At 39.7% G+C, this 17245-nt stretch overlaps 1 protein-coding gene across 1 annotated transcript in view; it reads right to left on the reverse strand.

Moving 5' to 3' along the window:
- Nucleotides 1–17245, reverse strand: part of CREB3L1 (cAMP responsive element binding protein 3 like 1) — a 102390-nt gene that overhangs the window by 11947 nt on the left and 73198 nt on the right. Inside the window, exons 8-10 of the mRNA XM_083349561.1 lie at nucleotides 14156–14224; nucleotides 3830–3929; nucleotides 1006–1123 (exon numbers count right to left, since the gene is read on the reverse strand). Of these exons, the coding sequence (XP_083205687.1) occupies nucleotides 1006–1123; nucleotides 3830–3929; nucleotides 14156–14224 (287 nt within the window). The remainder of the gene's footprint in view (nucleotides 1–1005; nucleotides 1124–3829; nucleotides 3930–14155; nucleotides 14225–17245) is intronic.

Consider the following 17245-nt stretch of genomic DNA (forward strand, 5'->3'; position numbering starts at 1 on the left):
ATAAAAACCTCTTACATGTTTTGCCTTTTGTACTTGCAACATTCTCAAGATTATGGGAAGATTCTTTGATTCAGCGAAACATGCTGATCAGGAAAGATGTTTGGCAAAAAAAAGGCTAAAGTGAGAATTTAGAAACTAGATGATGGGATTTACCAGAGGGAATATTTAAAATTAAACATTTGTTTGAATATGGTTAAAGAAATAAAAAGATTTTGGATATAAATGAAGATTACTTTAAGAGGGATGAACCCCTCAAGTAACATAATATTTTTTCTTTCTTTTTTCTTTTGTGTTTTTTTTTGACATGAGAAATATAAAAATGTTGGGATGGTTTATATAAAAGAAATATTTTCTCCGTTTTTTTTTCTTTTTTTTAAGATATGAGAAATGTAAAAGTGTTGGGATGACTTGTATGACAAAAAAGACTTAAATACTTAACTGTAACTAATTTTGAGAAAATCTTAACCAGTAAGAATGCTCTGAATATTGTGGGGAATACAAATTTAAATAAGAACTTTGTAAACAGGATCAATGATGAGGCTACCAAGATGATCAATTAGAAAAGAAAATTTATATTGCTGTGGTTATTATTTGCAGAAACATGAGCAAAATGTTTATATTTAATTGTCATTTATTCAAATAATAAGAACTGTATTAATTTAAGTTGGCAAAAGAAAATATTATTGGAAGAAGAGAAAATCAAGCAAAGCCATAATATGGACTATAGAATTATAGAAATTAATTGTCATTGATTGTTTTTAAATACTAACCCAGACAACACGCTGTTTACCAAATATTAAGGTGATTATGTTAAAAATCAATAAAACATTTTTTTTAAAAAATAAGAAGAGCAGAGGGCCCATAGCTCAAACTTCCAAACTTTACCTGTTCCTGCAATACCATGATATATCTCTATGGACAAAATGAACCATGATGGGTTTATCCCTGGAAAAGAAGGGTTAAAGAAGCTTTTAGTAATGAAGGAAATGTCCACATTTGACTCACTTTTACTTGTCGTGTAAATATCTGGCGTCGGAGCTGCTTTTACTGTTTGTGATGTTGAGAATTCTGGGAGACATGGCATCATGGAGCCCAAAACCAGAACAAAGCACAGCACCAGGACCTATGGGGAAAAGACATAGTAGAAATATTGAGCACACTGACTAAATAGAAAGGACATTTGAAGAGATGAATATTAAGAAAGAGAAGAGCTGGAAATCATCAAAACAACTTTGTAATGGAGAAGTGACTATAACAAGGAAAACCCAGTCTCACCACTCTATTGAGCCATAAAGCTTACGGATTATTTCCTATGGGAAAGATGAGCTATAGATCTAATAAATGAAATATATTTATGGAAATTGATAAATTTCCAGTTTATGGATACATTTTTAAAAATTTAGATATTTGTGTTTACAAGAATTCTAAGAACAGATTTAAATTTGTAATCATTCCAGTCTATTTATCATGTGTGTGTGTGTGTGTGTGTGTGTGTGTGTGTGTGTGTGTGTGTGTGTAAATACATTCATAGGCTTTTCAAAATCATATCAGGCTTCCAAGAATCCTTGGTCAGCATATACAGTATATTTTTCATCCAGTCCTATAAGCTACATGCTATAGGTCAGAGTTCAGGAATAGTCCACACTCAGCCTGCCACTAAGTAGGAACTGAACATTTGGTCCACGCTACAAACTCATCTTTAGGTAAGAATAGGAGGAATAATATTAAAGACCTACTGAAAGCAATATTCTTTTACTGCTCATCTAGAATTGATATTCTCTCACCAGCAAGTGATATAGAGATGAAAAAAGTTTCATCTACTGAATTTTTGCCTATCAGGAAGATGTTATTTACAAGCCCAGAAAAATTTACCAGAAAAAGGAGAAAACTTTAAAGTTGTATTGAAAGGGGGTGGGGGAAGAGTGGGAGGGGGATTTTGGTTCGATTCATCGAGCCATAATCTTTTATTTGGTCACTCTGAATCTGCAGCACAGAGAATGCTTATTTGAAGCTGCCTTTATTTTTGCCAGAATGGAACAAAAGTAAATGATATTTTAAGCTTATTCAACTTTCATTTAAAACTGATAGAAAAATTGTACCATTATGTTTTTTTTACAATTAAATTTTCCTGTGACAGCTATAAAATGGATGTCAGCTTTTGCTATTTTTATATCAGAGGTAAGAGCCCATTAGCATTCATTAGAAAAATTCCTTGGTTTGGAGTGGGAAGCGGGGAGGATGAACCACACATTTATCTGATGGTTACAGGAAGGAACATTACTCATTCTTTTTTTTTATTAAAGAGTTTTACAAAAACAAAGTTTTACAATATATCCCCAAATTCCCCCCCACCCCAAACCCGCCCACTTCCCCCCCACACTTCCCAGAGCTAAATACAGGATTATAGTTATAGTAATCATATTCTAAATAAAAATTATGCATAATATACAATTAACCAAATTCATAATGTGCTTTAACTCCCCTTTAACATAACTACAAACAAAGTACCAATAACAATATCCCACTAAAATCTACTCATAAACTAAATGGAACTTTTTAGTCCCATATTTGTTCTGAATATAATCTATCCATCTCCTCCAAACTGAAATATATCTTTCCTGTGAATGATCTTTCAAATAAGCAGAAATCTTAGACATTTCTATGAAGTTTGAAATCTAACTCCACGTATGCAGAAACACCATAATTCAAGCTACATTTGGGGATTCAAAAATAAATATATAAATTCTCCTGATGTCTAACAAAACTTTATTCAAAGTGAGGATTAGAGGAAGAGGAAGCAGGTTGATCAGACTACCATCTAAACAAGTAAGCTCAAAATATTCATCCTTACTGTTCTCACACTATAATATTGACTTTACAATACTAAGGGCAATTTCACACTGCAGTCTATGTTGTTTGTCTCATGTAATGTCCTAGCTGTTTCTTAAGCCTTCGCAACGTGACTGAACTGATGCTTAGTCCAAATTGCAGCCAGGTGTTACCCTTTCAAGGCAATCCAAACACAAGAAGCACAACCATGAGTAGTAATTTTATCTTTATTGTAAGGTTGAATACAGGGGTCTTCAAACTTGGCCCTTTTATGACTTGTGGACTTCAACTCCCAGAATTCCTCAGCCAGTGTGCCTGACTGAGGAATTCTGGGAGTTGAAGTCCACAAGTCATAAAAGGGCCAAGTTTGAAGATCCCTGATATAGGGCTTCCTGACTGAGCAGGGGATTGGACTAGATGACCTCCAAAGTCCCTTCCAACTATTTTTATTATTACTATAGCCTTCACCACCATCCCTTTCCCACATTATGCCCTTGGACACTAACCCTTTCCATTCTTTTTTCCCCTTCAGATACCAAGATTTATATCCTCGGGATTATAAAAATTAGTCATTATCAACCAGCAGAGGTCAGAATCTGAGAGCTTAGGAGGAAATGGCCACCCTGGACACCAACCAGCCACTGGGAAAGAGGGGGCATAATAGATATTGCAGCCAATCAGAGTGGAGGCTGTTACTAGAACGGAACAAACTTTCAGACACCATCTACTCTGAAGGGCTTCAGATTCCCAGGTCAGAAAACAGCTGGTTTGATTTGAAGCTGGAAATATGGGTGAGGTGTACATTTGCAATGGACCAGGAATGGGAAGACAACATCCTTTTCTGCCTTCAGGAAGTGATGAACATCCTTTACTGCAATGGGTCAAACAGCAAGTGGGTAATCTGCCCTTAATTTTCCAAAATTTCAAAGACAAGATCACTGTGAATGAAAAATGATATGTCTACAAAGAAAGTTTAAAAAGGATACTATGTAGACCTTACCATCAGGCATGTTCCTGTCTGTGTAGAGGCCATTTTGTATGGCCTGGAAACCTTCCCTGCAACCAGAGATTGTAGCTTTTGTAACTGCTGCAGAAGAGTCCTAGAAATTAATTTTAAAAAATAACTTTTTCGTCATCAGAAGAAAACACATTAAAAAATTAAGAACTCTAAAAGTAGCATGTTTATGTCCTTCTGTAAGAAAATAATAATTATTTATTTATAATAATAATTATTTCTTTCTTTAATAGGTTTATATGGTTGTCTACCTCACAAAAGTGACTTTGGGAGACTAACAATGTGTTACAATAATTAAAAACTACTTAGTAATTAAAATAGTCTAAATACTTAAAATGAGCAATTAGTACAATAAACTATACAGCTGAAAACCATATATTATATATTTATTATTGAATACAGGAAAACCCTGGGTTACAGCTACTCATTTAGCAATTGTTCAAATTTACAAAGTTGCAGCATTGCAGTGTCCCTGCAATCATGTGACCATGATTTGGGCACTTGGAAACCAGCTTGCAATTATTATTATTATTATTATTATTATTATTATTATTATTATTATTATTATTATTATTATTATTATTATTTGACTTATATACCGCCCTATTCCCATAGGACTCAGGGCGGTTTACAGGGCAATTAAAACCATACATATGACAGTTGCAGTATCCTGCAGTCACATGATTGCCAATTAGGCTCTTCCCTGCCATTTTCAAATTCAGTGGAGAAGCTGGTAGGAGGTTACAAGTCACTCCCACAAGTCACTCCCACTTCCACTGGTTTTTTCCCCAAGGCAACCCTGGGTGACATGGGCACCTCCACCCACACTCTCTACTCCCTGCCCATGGCATCCATTTGCATGTAGCTCTTGCCAATCCGCTATAGGTCTTGCCTGCCAGGCTGCTTGCCTTCAGTCCCTCACATGAGATCCTTGCTTAATGATCTGCATGGTCTTCATTTATCAACAGCAACTGGAATTGCTGGGATTGCCATCACTAAGTGATGTGGTTGCACAACATTGTGCTTTATGACCATATCTCTCAGCAACATAAATTCCAGTCCATACTGTGCTTTTGTTGTAGAAGAATCTACTAATAATTCACATAGATAGGCTATCTCTCTCTTTTGGTTCTTTTGAGTTAATGTTAATACCTGACAACTGCCTAGGCTATTCTCTGCAAGGTTATTGTTTTTTGGCTTTATTTTTTTCCTAGGACTGAGAGAGTGACTGGCCTAAAGTCAGCCAGTTGATTCTGTACCTATGGTGGGATTAGAACTCAAGGCCCTCTATTTTTTAGCCTGGGGCCTTAACCACTATTTCAAATTGGCTCAACTAGATGGGGACTTTGGGAATTCCCAAAATGGAGACTTCTGGTCCAAATAGTTGATTTTTTTTTCCTGCCACAACTACCAATAGGAAGATTGGACTTGATTAAGGTTATGGTGTGCTCTTGGTAGAGAGATGTCTCCTTTGAGGTTTAATGATTAAATGATTTAAAAATGGTTTGACTGGCTGTAATCTGAATAATTCATCTAATAATGAATCATGGAATACAGTAATTTGAATGGGAAAGCTGGATACAATTTCAGAAGAATTACGCTGGGACATGCAAAGAATATTCTAAGTGGAAGAAAAAATACTAGAGACAAAGATTTGGGATTCTGAATGGAGCAGAGAGAGAGTCCAGAATTGGTGGGAGAATCAGAGAAGGTAATTACTTGTCCAGTAGATGGCAGTCATCAGCTATCAACAAAGTTATCAAACCTACTGAAAAGCACAGAACCTTTGTAAAACAGAATATCCTTCAAGCTTCCAGAGTCCTAGTATACTGTATCTTACTATAAAGTAGGACCAGAACCTGTTGAGCATAAGAGAAAAGCATTTACAAGAGCCACTGAATGAGGGCAGAAAGCACAAATGGAGTGGAAAAGCTCAAGCACAAATCAAGATTATCTGAGGGGGCAGATTCTGGATAAAAAAGTCAGAGTGCGAGACTTCCGGTGGCTCCGCGGCGACGGAGGGAGCCTTCCCGGGCTGCCCGCGGCTCAGCTGGTGTTTTTTCGCCCGAAACAGCGCCGATCAGCTGTTCGGGCGAATCTGAAGCCCCCTCCTCGGGAGAAGAGGAGGGGGTGAGCCCCCAGGTGGGGGTTGAGTTCGCCGGGGCCGCCTGAGCTTGGAGCTTGGGCGGCCGAAGGATTGAACTCCCCCGTAGCCTGGGCTGCTCCCAGCTGACCAGCGTCTCTGCTCCGGACTTTATGGAGCAGAGCCAGGCGTCTGCGACCATCCCTGCTTGAAGGAGAGACTATGAAAGGGAAAGAGCAGGCAGAGCAGTACAAGAGGGAAAGATGAAGAGATGATGAAGATTTTATTTTACTCTCAAGCTTGATGGACTTTGCTTAAAACTTAAAGTGAAAGTGCGTCACAATTGTAAGTAAAAGATGGCGGCGAAACCTCCCCCTAGAACTTTTCGGAGTGCTGGAAATTCTCCGGTGCAACAACAATCATTGCTGCAGGCGTTGCATTCTCCTGATGTATTGACATCGAAGGATCTTGAAAAACATACCCAGTTAATTTTGGAGTCAATGGGTGTTAAATTTCTACAGATGGAGGAGAAATTGGAGAAATTGGAGCAGAGAATGGAAGAAAGGATGGAACAGAAACTTAGAGAAATGAAGGTAGACATTTTGTCCTCAGTGCAAAAAGTTGCTAAATGTGTGGAGGTGCTGGATGATCAAGTGCAAGACTTGATTCAAAAGAATGCTTTATTAGAAGCAAAAGTATTGGAAATTGAAGATTTAAAAGACAAAATTGACAGTGAACAGAGCTTGGCCCAATTTTACCAGATGCAGTTTGCTGTGAGAATTAGAGGCCTAAAAGAGAATATTAAGGAAGATTTAAAGCAGCTGGTTTCTGAGGCTTTTGAGGGAGTATTGAACCATCCAGCATCTGAATTAAAACAAGGTATGGACAAAGTGTTCCGTGTGAATTTGTGGATTGCTAAACAGAGAAAGTTGCCTAGAGATGTGGTGGTTTATTTTGTAAAAAGGGAAATTAGAGATGAAGTTATACAAGCTGCCTACGATACCAAAGTTGTGATTGCTGGTCAACAAGTTTTGGTTTTAAAAGAAATTCCTCCAAAGATTTTAAAGAGAAGGAAGGATTTTATATTTCTTGTGCAAGAGCTCAAGCAAAGAGATATAAGGTTCAGATGGGAGATCCCAGCTGGGTTGAGCTTCATGTATGATGGCAAAAGATACTGTTTGAGTAATGTGAAGCAAGCGCATGATTTTTATAATAATGTCTTGGAAGTAACCCCATCAACACTTCTGGAAGCTGCAGAGGGATCTGGAGAAGGAGAACATCAAGAGGATGAAGATGCACAGATAGACGAGAAGGGTACAGGAGGAGTTCAAGCTGCAACTCTTTTGGATGATCTTAGAGAACAGAGGGTGACGCGTGCTGCCTTAAAACACTCAAAAAAGAAAAAAAAATAAGACCAGTAGAAATCTATGGAACTTCCACAAAATATTTATAGTTAAGTGGTAGTTGTGTTTTTTTTTTTTAAAAAAAAAGTTTTGGGATGCTATGTATGGTAATAGATTTTTTTTTTTTTTAATTTGGAATTAATGGACAACTTACTACAGAGGAAGAGGAAGAAAGTTCTGTGGGTTAATGTGGGTTAATTTGTGTAAGAACTATTTATTAATGTGCAAATGAGAATATGTTAAGGTAATAGTGAATTGTGGAAGAACATAGATGGGAATGATGCTAGTTTTTTTTTTATTTTAGTTTTTTATATATATTTAGTATTATTAAGGATTGGTTTACTATATACAAGCTAGAGAGTGATGGATTTTAGAGTTTATAATTGTTAGTATATGATTGTTTATGATTGCCTTTTAGATATATACCTTGTATTTTGCTCTGGGAAGTCGGGGGGGGGAGGGGGGAGGAGGGGAAGTGGAGGGGGGGAGGTAGGGGAGGGAGGAGGGGGAGGGGGAGGGGGGGAGATAGGGGGGAGGTAGGGAGGGGAGGAGGGAGGGGGAAGGGGTTTTTTTTTTAAAGGAAAATTGTATTTTATAAAACTTTTCAATAAAAAAAAAAAAGTCAGAGTGCATCTAAAATTGTATCTGTAGCACATTAAGCAAAACCAAGTTCACACTTGGTTTATTATTCACACTTTTATTTACTGATAGCATTTATATGGCCACTGAATCCAAACAATAAACTGACACAAACTCTGTGCAATGAGCAAAATATTTTTTCAACAACGCTATTAACAACAATTAATCAGTTATCAAAGACTTAAATTTATTGCACTCTTTCAGATAGGAACTCTCATCATCCTGACTCAAACACCTGAATAAGCCAAGATTACACCGCTTTTCTAAAGGCCTGCAGGACTGGACCAAGTGTTAGGGAGGTGTATGTGTGGGTGGAAGAGATTGTTCCGGAGGGCAATTGAGGTATGAGATGGGTAGACAGCTTTTGAGTAAAGGTGCTCCTGTAAATAACCCACTCCTGTATCATGTAGGACTTTATATGGAATAACCAGCACCCTAAATTGCATCAGAAACCTTCAGGAAGCCAATGTAAGATCACAAGGTGGTGTGCCATTGCATTGGTCGCACTGGTGAATGATCTCTGGCGGGCTCGGGACAGGGGTTGCTCCTCTGTCCTAGTCCTATTAGACCTCTCAGCAGCTTTTGATACCATCGACCATGGTATCCTACTGCGGCGCCTCAGGGGGTTGGGAGTGGGTGGCACTGTCTTACAGTGGTTCTCCTCCTACCTCCTGGGTCGTTCGCAGTCGGTGTTGGCAGGGGGGCAGAGGTCGGCCTTGAGGCCTCTCGTTTGTGGAGTCCCTCAGGGGTCGGTCCTCTCGCCCCTTCTGTTCAACATCTATATGAAGCCGCTGGGTGAGATCATTCGTGGTTTTGGGGTGGGGTATCATCAGTACGCTGATGATACCCAGCTTTTTATTTCCACCCCAGATCAACCCGGTGATGCCCTCGACGTGATGTCCCGTTGCCTGGAGGCAGTGAGGGTCTGGATGGGGAGGAACAGGCTTCGTCTAAATCCCGACAAGACCGAGTGGCTGTGCATACCAGCATCTCGGGTTGTCCATTCTATTCCATTTTTATCTATAGGGGGTGAGGTGTTACCCCCCGTAGATAGGGCTTGCAACTTGGGTGTCCTCCTTGACTCACAGCTCTGTTTAGAAGATCATATAGGAGCTGTGACCAGGGGGGCTTTTGCCCAGGTTCGCCTGGTGCGCCAGTTGCGACCCTACCTGGACCGAGATGTCCTACGCACAGTTACTCATGCGCTCATGACCTCCCGGTTAGACTACTGCAACGCTCTCTACATGGGGCTGCCCTTGAGGACCACTCGGAGGCTCCAGCTGGTGCAGAATGAGGCCGCGCGAGTTGTGATGGGGGTCTCCCAATACTCCCATGTAACACCTCTGCTCCGCGAGCTGCATTGGCTTCCAGTTGTCTTCCGTGTGAGATTCAAGGTGCTGGTGATGACCTATAAAGCCCTAAATGGCATGGGTCCGGATTATTTACAGGAGTACCTTTTGCCGGCGTTAACTTCCCATTGTCCTGTGCGCTCCCACAGAGAGGGCCTCCTCAGGGTGCCGTCGGTCAGGGAATGTCGACTGGCGGCCCCCAGGGGGAGAGCGTTCTCTGTGGGTGCGCCTGCCCTCTGGAGTCAGCTCCCTGTTGAGCTCCGGATGGCTCCCGACCTTTGCTCTTTCCGCCGCGACCTGAAGACTTGGCTATTCAAACTTGCTGGCCTGGACTGAGGGACTGGGATTTTAGATTTAAAATTTAAAATTTTACATTTTAGAATGTGTTTTATTGTTTAGGGCTACTTGGTTTAATTTATTTTAATTTTTGTATATTATGTGTTGTATATAGTGTTTTAATTGCCCTGTACACCGCCCAAGTCCTTCGGGAGAGGGGCGGTATATAAATCCAAATAATAAACAAACAAACAAACAAACAAACAAACAAACAAACTGTAGATACTGGATAGTCTCCAAGGGCAGCATCATGTAAAGTAAAAGTAAAGATAAAGATTTCCCCTGTCTAGTAGTCTGTCTGGAGTGGGTGGTAGTCATCTCCATTTCTTTGTCAAGGGAGCCAGCATTGTCTGAAGACATTTATGTAGTCATGTGGCCAGTATGACTATATACTGAAGTGCCCACAACGCTGTTACATTGCCACCGAAGTGGTACCTGTTTATCTACTCACATTTGCATACTTTTGAACTGCTAGGTAAGCAGGAGTTGGGGCAAGCAACAGGAGCTCACCCCATTGTGTACTGCCTAGGTCTCGAACCCGGGCTGTCAGCTTTCCAGCTGACAAGCTCAGCATCACATGGGTCCCCCACATAGGGTACATTACAATATCAAACTGGGAATGTCTACACTTTGAGTGACAGAGAACAGAGCTTACCAGTCCAGAAACAGATACAACTGATGCAAAAAAATAGAATTCTGCAAATATTCCCTCTGAAGCAGGAGTTGTGAATCTAGGAAGACTCCCAAATTGTATTATACTCCCAAATGAAACTATATCACATTTACCTATTGTCAGTAGGAGATTGTGTAGATGTTTTTCTGTATTTTATAAGCTATTACATGGTTTCATTTTCACCTTTCATTGGTGGCTAAGCCAATTCTGAGGAATCTTGGTATTTCCCCCCATTTTTACATGAAGTAGATATTTGAGTTCCCTGCATGCCTCTTAGTCCAAGCAAATTCCTTGGGCTGAGATGTTGTTATGTAGGACACTGTGCCTGTGCAAGCAAAGACCAATTCTAGGGAAGATAAAGTACATAGATTTCTCCTTTCCAGTCATTACGATTTGTAAGATGGATTGGACGGGCAAAAACAATAACCGGTGAGAGACACCCCCCACCAACACCTTGGGTTAAGAAAGATGACAAATTTATAAGGGGTCTCTCTTGATTCAGACTCAACTCCTGGCAACTAGATGGTCCCAACACTGTTATTTTTGTGGCAACACAAGTTCTTTGCCATTACCTTCTTCTGAAATGGCTTTCAACTTCCAATATAGTCTATAGTCCAGAGACCTTTGTGATCTCTCATCTAAGTACTAATCAGTTTTGATCTCACTTAGCTCTTTCAAACTTGCCAAGCTTGACTAGATGCTGTCATCTGCAGTGGCTTATCTTCTGCTAATATACATCTTCCCCCAAAAAAACCTGTCAGCAATTGATTCCCCAAATGGGACTATGCCCTTTTCTTGGCTGTCTGTGCTACGCAACCAGAGAACAAGTTCTCAACCAGCAGTCAGTTAACAAGGTCTAGGAAGGAATAGCACTTCCTCACAAGCCTCTAAATCTACAGGGATTTCTCTGTTTCCAGTGGACTCAGGATTCAACTGGTTGTCAACTCTCTCTTATTGACAACCTTTCCAAACTACTATTAAAGCAGAAGTTCAGAGCCTAATAAGTAAAATGAATAATAAAGGAGGAGCCAGATGCAACAGGAGTGCCTTACCATATTTTAAACTAAGAAAAGAAACACTTCCCTCTAAGTAAACCACCACCCTCTCCTAATATGACAGTTAGGTCTGGAAACTAAAACTGCCTAATAGCTGTGCTGGACTCTTCCAAGTAATGAGCTTTAGCAAGGGAATCAGGGCACATTGCCTTCCTGACATTTTTTCCTGTGTCCTTCAAATCTTGTTCTCCTTATCTGTTTTGTGCTCTTGGCTATAAGTTATGTATGGGGTAGGAGCAGTAGCTCTGCAGGTACCACCAGGTGGGGCTGTGCTGTAGCTGGATTGGCTGTAGAGTTTCGGTAGGAGATTCGGATGGATGGATTGGCTGGAGTGATACCTGGCTAGGTATATAAGGGGTCTTGGTAACCCCCTTTGTTCAGTACGTGCCTACCACTAATAAAGAGCTGTCATGCGGTACTCATCTGTTCCTTCCTTGCCATGCGGTCCAGAACCCACTACACAATATAAGTGGCTTTCCACAACTCTGGCTTATACCTATTTGACATTGGCACACATCTCGCCAGTGAATCTAATCCTTGATACATTTCAAATCAACTAGCAGCCAGCTGAGTTGACCTACCATGCAGAAGAGTGAGGAGGCTGCATAAGATTGCAGGTGTTGTGTGCACGTACATATGCAGTGTCTGACCACCAAACTATATTTCAATACTACTGGCAGAAGAGCATCCTCTGTATACCAAAGCCAGCTGGACAGTTTAAAGAGAGCAGAACAGTTCTGACTTTGGGTGCAATGCAGTAATGTGGCTTGGTGCAATGGAAGGCAGTCTCCTGCCTCAGTACTGAAATATGGTTGGACTCCTAATTATTTTGTAAATCTAGACTTGAGGAAGGAGCCAATTTGTCCTTCTGTTATGTAGAAAAAGGGGTTGAGTCAGTCTGACAGAGACAAGTGCCTAAAGATGCACTTTCTACTTGGCCCATCACCAATAAGGGCCACTTACCACTTGCTGAGTACAGGAATTGTTGATGCCCTATATCTCCCACTCTCAGCCAATCATAAATAAATCTCACCCCCGTGTTTCCCAGTTTCAGTTCAAAACTGCTTTATTCTGACCTAAGCCATCTTGAGCCATTCAGAATAGAAGGTTTGCTTCTCTTTTCCATTCCAGTAGCAGCCCCAGCTCAAGTTGGTGGCAGTGCCTGAGGTGCCTCTTTCTGCCCCACTGGCTGGTTGCTGCCTGGACAGCCATTTCATCTTAGGCTTTCAGTCTGCTCCGATCTCTGCTGGTTGGCAGTAGTTGAATTTTGATAATATTATGGTTGCTTCGCTGATTATTAAGTCAATGAGCTATCTTCCCCATTAGAAATCCCATTCAGGCCCTACATCTTCCAGTGAGTACTCTTTTACTCTCTGCCCAGGCTGGATGAAGCATGTTCCCATTACTTACCTGATCCCTGTCCAGTGCTCTCAGTACAGCAAAACTTTGTTTTGCTTCACTTCTGTCTCCTTTACTTTTTTTTTTAAAAAAAAACTTGTTTAAATGGCAGCATAGAAACAGGGCTTCCTTGCTTCTATGAAACTGGGGACTACCAGTTCTATCCTGGACCCACACAGAAGGAAAGGAAGGGAAGAACAACCTGTGGCCCCTTGCTTTGGTTTTTATAGCAGCAGAGTTACGATGGTACCACAAAGGATTATTGTTGATGGTGTTGTTTTAAAAAAGAGTCTGCTTTAGTATCAAGGGAGATCATGTGGGAAGAGAGATGAAGGCATCCATGGGTGCAATCATCTGGGTCTGGGAAAGCAAAGAGAAGGCACAGTAACTTGTGAGGAAGGAGTAATCACTAAAAGGAAGAGGCAGGTATTGTTAGACTGGTCCACACAGGTAGCCAGGTTTACCTTCCCTGCAAGGATGGTAAGAGCGACAGATGAGGTCTTGCCATAATTCCAATTCCAGTTCAGGCTGGAATTTCTGTAGTTGCCCTGAGAAAAGGCTGGAGGCAGCACACGTGAGAAACAGCGGCTGCAGGATATAATTGCCCTTAAGAGGAAACTGTCAGCTTAAGAATTGGTCTGGAAAGACATTTGTAGCAGAATTTCAGTGCAGTATTAGGGTTGGAATACACTCAGGAAATGTGCCTATTTTTCTCTCCCCCTGCTCCAATTTTTCAAAAAAGCAAATAAACCACAAAAGTTCAGTCCTGGCTGTCTCAACACAAAAATTCCTAAAACTTACTAACCAAATGCAGCTGATTCATTGCTGGGGGAAAAAAAAAACTAGAACAGAAGAAAACCAAAATCTGTTCCTGCAGCGTATTCTAATATCTGTCAAAAAGTAGATATGTAAAAGAAATATATATTGCAGATTCATTTGCTAGACAAATCAAAGAATGCATTAAATGGAATATCTTGTAGCAGGAGTGGATAGTGAATCTTGTCATATTCAACTTGAAATACTTCTGGCCCTGCAAACTATGTGGCAGATATAAATGCAAGTATAGGAGAGGTTATATGGAAATATGGCTATACTTGGTAAAACTGCATATCAACATGCATGTACAAGGAAAAATTAGATGTACATGTGTGAATATTTAAGAAAAGTAGGTATGCAGATTTTAAGACTGCTGTAACAATTACTTTCAGAAAACCTGGATGCAAGCACTACTGGTGTGGATTTAAGATAATCTGTATATATCATGAAGAAAGTGGGGGAGCTAAGTGATCTTTCTTCTCCTTTCTTCTGCATTCTCCCAACCCTTTTTCTCAACAGGACCTTTTGGTAAAGATAGGAACATTTGGGTTCTCCTCACCTGTTTGCATTTTCTAATGTCTCCACCTTTTTCCACAATTCATTATTCTCAGATGTATACGTTTCAACTCTGGAGAAGTAAAACAAAATCATGAATATGATGTACACCCACTCTACTCCAGATTCTAGTTCCTAAGGACTCAAAACCAAATAGGATATTACTTGTGTGAAAGCAATTAAAGTGCACCCATTTTGTTCTGTAAATAGAAACTTTGGGAAAGTCTGAGCAGGCCAGGGATTGTGGTGGGTGCGCATGGAGAGAATGGAGGATTTTAACCTGTTCTTTTCTCTGCCACAATTCTGACAAAACTGGTCTTTCTATTTACAATTCAAGGAAAGCCTCTATCAGACATGTGGTAACGGTTGTACATATCAGACTGTCTCAAAAGACTCCGCAATAATTATTACATTTCACTTAGAAAACCCTGAAGAGAAAACATGCAATTTTTTTAAAAGGGCAGTTTAAATAAAATTAATTCTAAATTACCAGTCTGCCTAGGCCCGGGCCCATTTTGGCCCCTCAAGAAATTACACAGCACAACCGCTGACATGAATTCCTCTTGCAAACCTGAAGGATTTTCTTCCAGGCCTTGCACATGGCCTGCTCATGGGAGGCCTTGTGGCTTACTTCTCAGCAAGACAACACCCACCATTTGCACCATTTGAAACTAAAACAGCAATTCTGGAGCAGTCATTTTGTTGGGAGTTTGGCAAACGGAGAAAAACCTAAACTTCTGTTCTACCCTCCCTCATAATCCCAAAGCTGTTCAGGCTTCTTTGGGACTCCTTGGGACTGCTAACATTTCTATAAAGAATTTGTGCGGATTAATTTCAACTGTGTGGGTAATATTATATCCAACTTGGTTTTAAGCATCTCTGTGATTGCTCCATGCCAGGAAACAGGCTCTATCTGATAAACGATTTGAAGCAGCTTAGCACTCTGACTAAAATACAGAAATCAGGGATGACCAAGTCATAAATCCTGGGTTTGTTCTAAGGACTGATATGTTGCCCTACAATTAGGAAACATCCAGGATGGTTAAAAATTGTATTAAAGATGACAATAAATAAAATAGCCAAAGATAAATGTAATTACACAAAGTCATGATGTCCCACTGTACACCATATGTAGAAAGAAAAGCAAAATTACTGTTATTGACTGCAGTACATTTTTGACGCCTTCAAAATTATTCACAATGTTTATTATATTTATCTTTATTATACGTCAGAAAAGAGACAATAATGATTAGTCAAAAGCCATTCAAGGAGTAAATAACACTCCTCCAAAGCCTTTCACCAAGAGAAGCACCCAATAGTAGAATAAAATCAATTCAAAGGCTCAAAAATGAATTTAATTCATAGGAACAAAAAAAAGACATTCAGCAGAAACTTTCACTGAGGTAAAAACAGACTTGAGTATAAATAGAGATGTGCCTTTTGATTATCCCCCCCTTTTTCTTTGTTCCATGTTATTAAATGAAGAAAGGGGAAAAGATTAAACATAACACAATAAACTAATGGCCATAGACTGTATTAACTTCTAGCTCTGTGTTAAGAAGGCTGTGTCCAGTTCTGGCTTCCCCATTTTAAAATGGACTTTAGAATGCATTCAGAGAAAATCAGTTATGATGGTGAATAGGCTGAAAACCAAATTCTATGAACTACAGCTAGTAGATTTGCACAGGTTTAGCTTGGAAAAGAAAACATTTAAAGCAAAATATAATCGCAGACCTCAAATATCTGAATATCTGTCATGCAAAAGATGGAACAGATTATTTCTTTCTCCAGGCCTGGAACAAGTGAATAGAAATTGCAAGGAGGCAAATTTCAGTTAAGCTTTAGAAGAAATTTACTGAAAGAGCTGTTTGGCAGCAGAAGTGGCTGACCTGGGAGGTGGTGGACTCTTCTTTGCTGGAAGGAATGAAATGGAGTCTGAATAGCCATCTGTTGGGGATGCAGCAATAGCATCTTGCACTGCTGACCTTGCATTGAGCAAGGAGTTGGATGACATGATGTTCAAGGTCTTTTCCAGCACTATGATTCCATGGATGTGAGCTGTAAACATCTTGGCTTCTTTCCCCCCTTTACTCAGCTATTTGTGTTGCTTGGGAAACTACATGCTAAATTCAAGGATTTTTGAAGAGGCCCAAGGAGAGTTCTTTATTCTCCATTTTCCTATCGATTCATTTGCATAATGTTACACAGTGAACTTACTGCTTTAAACTGTATTCTGAAACACACATCACATTGCTTTATTATTTATTAGATGCCTTTAATAAATAAAGCTGTTAAATTTATTAGTTTACGAAACTGGTGTACATTGTATATAACAATGACAACAAAGCAAACATGAATCATCACCAAAGAGGTAAAGGACAGAAAGGCTAGACATAATCTCAAGATGTTTATGTGACTAACCATAAATAAGTTCTGATTATTCCATGGCTGATGAGTTGCATAAATCATCGTTATGCTCTGATACAGCCTCTGAAATGTATGATACTTGGTAACATTGGGTGGCAGAATAGTTTCCAATCTTCAATGGAAGCAAAAAGAAAATAGAGATGTACAAATGAATAAATATACTTGTGGGAAAATAAAATTATTTAAAATTATTTATTTTAAATAAAATAAAATTTATGAGGAGATTCAGAAAGGGTTTGAGCTTGAGATTTCTCAGACTGGGAATTATAACAAGAGTGAATATTTTCTAATAAGTTGCGGTAATCTTTTCATATTTTAACCTACAACTTATTGTTGCTTATTAAATTAAGAATTATAGAATCATAAGGCTGGAAGGGACCTCAGAAGTCTTCTAGTCCAACCCCATGCTTAAGGCAGGAGCCTTATATTAGCCCAATCCAATGGTTGTCCAGTCTATTGTTGAAAACCTCCAGCGATGGAGCACCCACAACCCCAGGAAACAAGCTATTCCATCGCTTAATTGTTCTCACTGAAGAAAATTTCTTCTACCTTTTGGTCGGATCTCTCTTTGACAAGCTTTCACCCATTACTTCTTGTCCTGCTTTCTGATGCCTTAGAGAACAAGTCAATCCTTTTTTTTTTTGTAACAGTCCATCAAGTACTCAGA

The sequence above is a fragment of the Vipera ursinii genome, assembly GCF_947247035.1.
Source record: "Vipera ursinii genome assembly, chromosome: 1".
Taxonomy (NCBI): Eukaryota; Metazoa; Chordata; class Lepidosauria; order Squamata; family Viperidae; genus Vipera; species Vipera ursinii.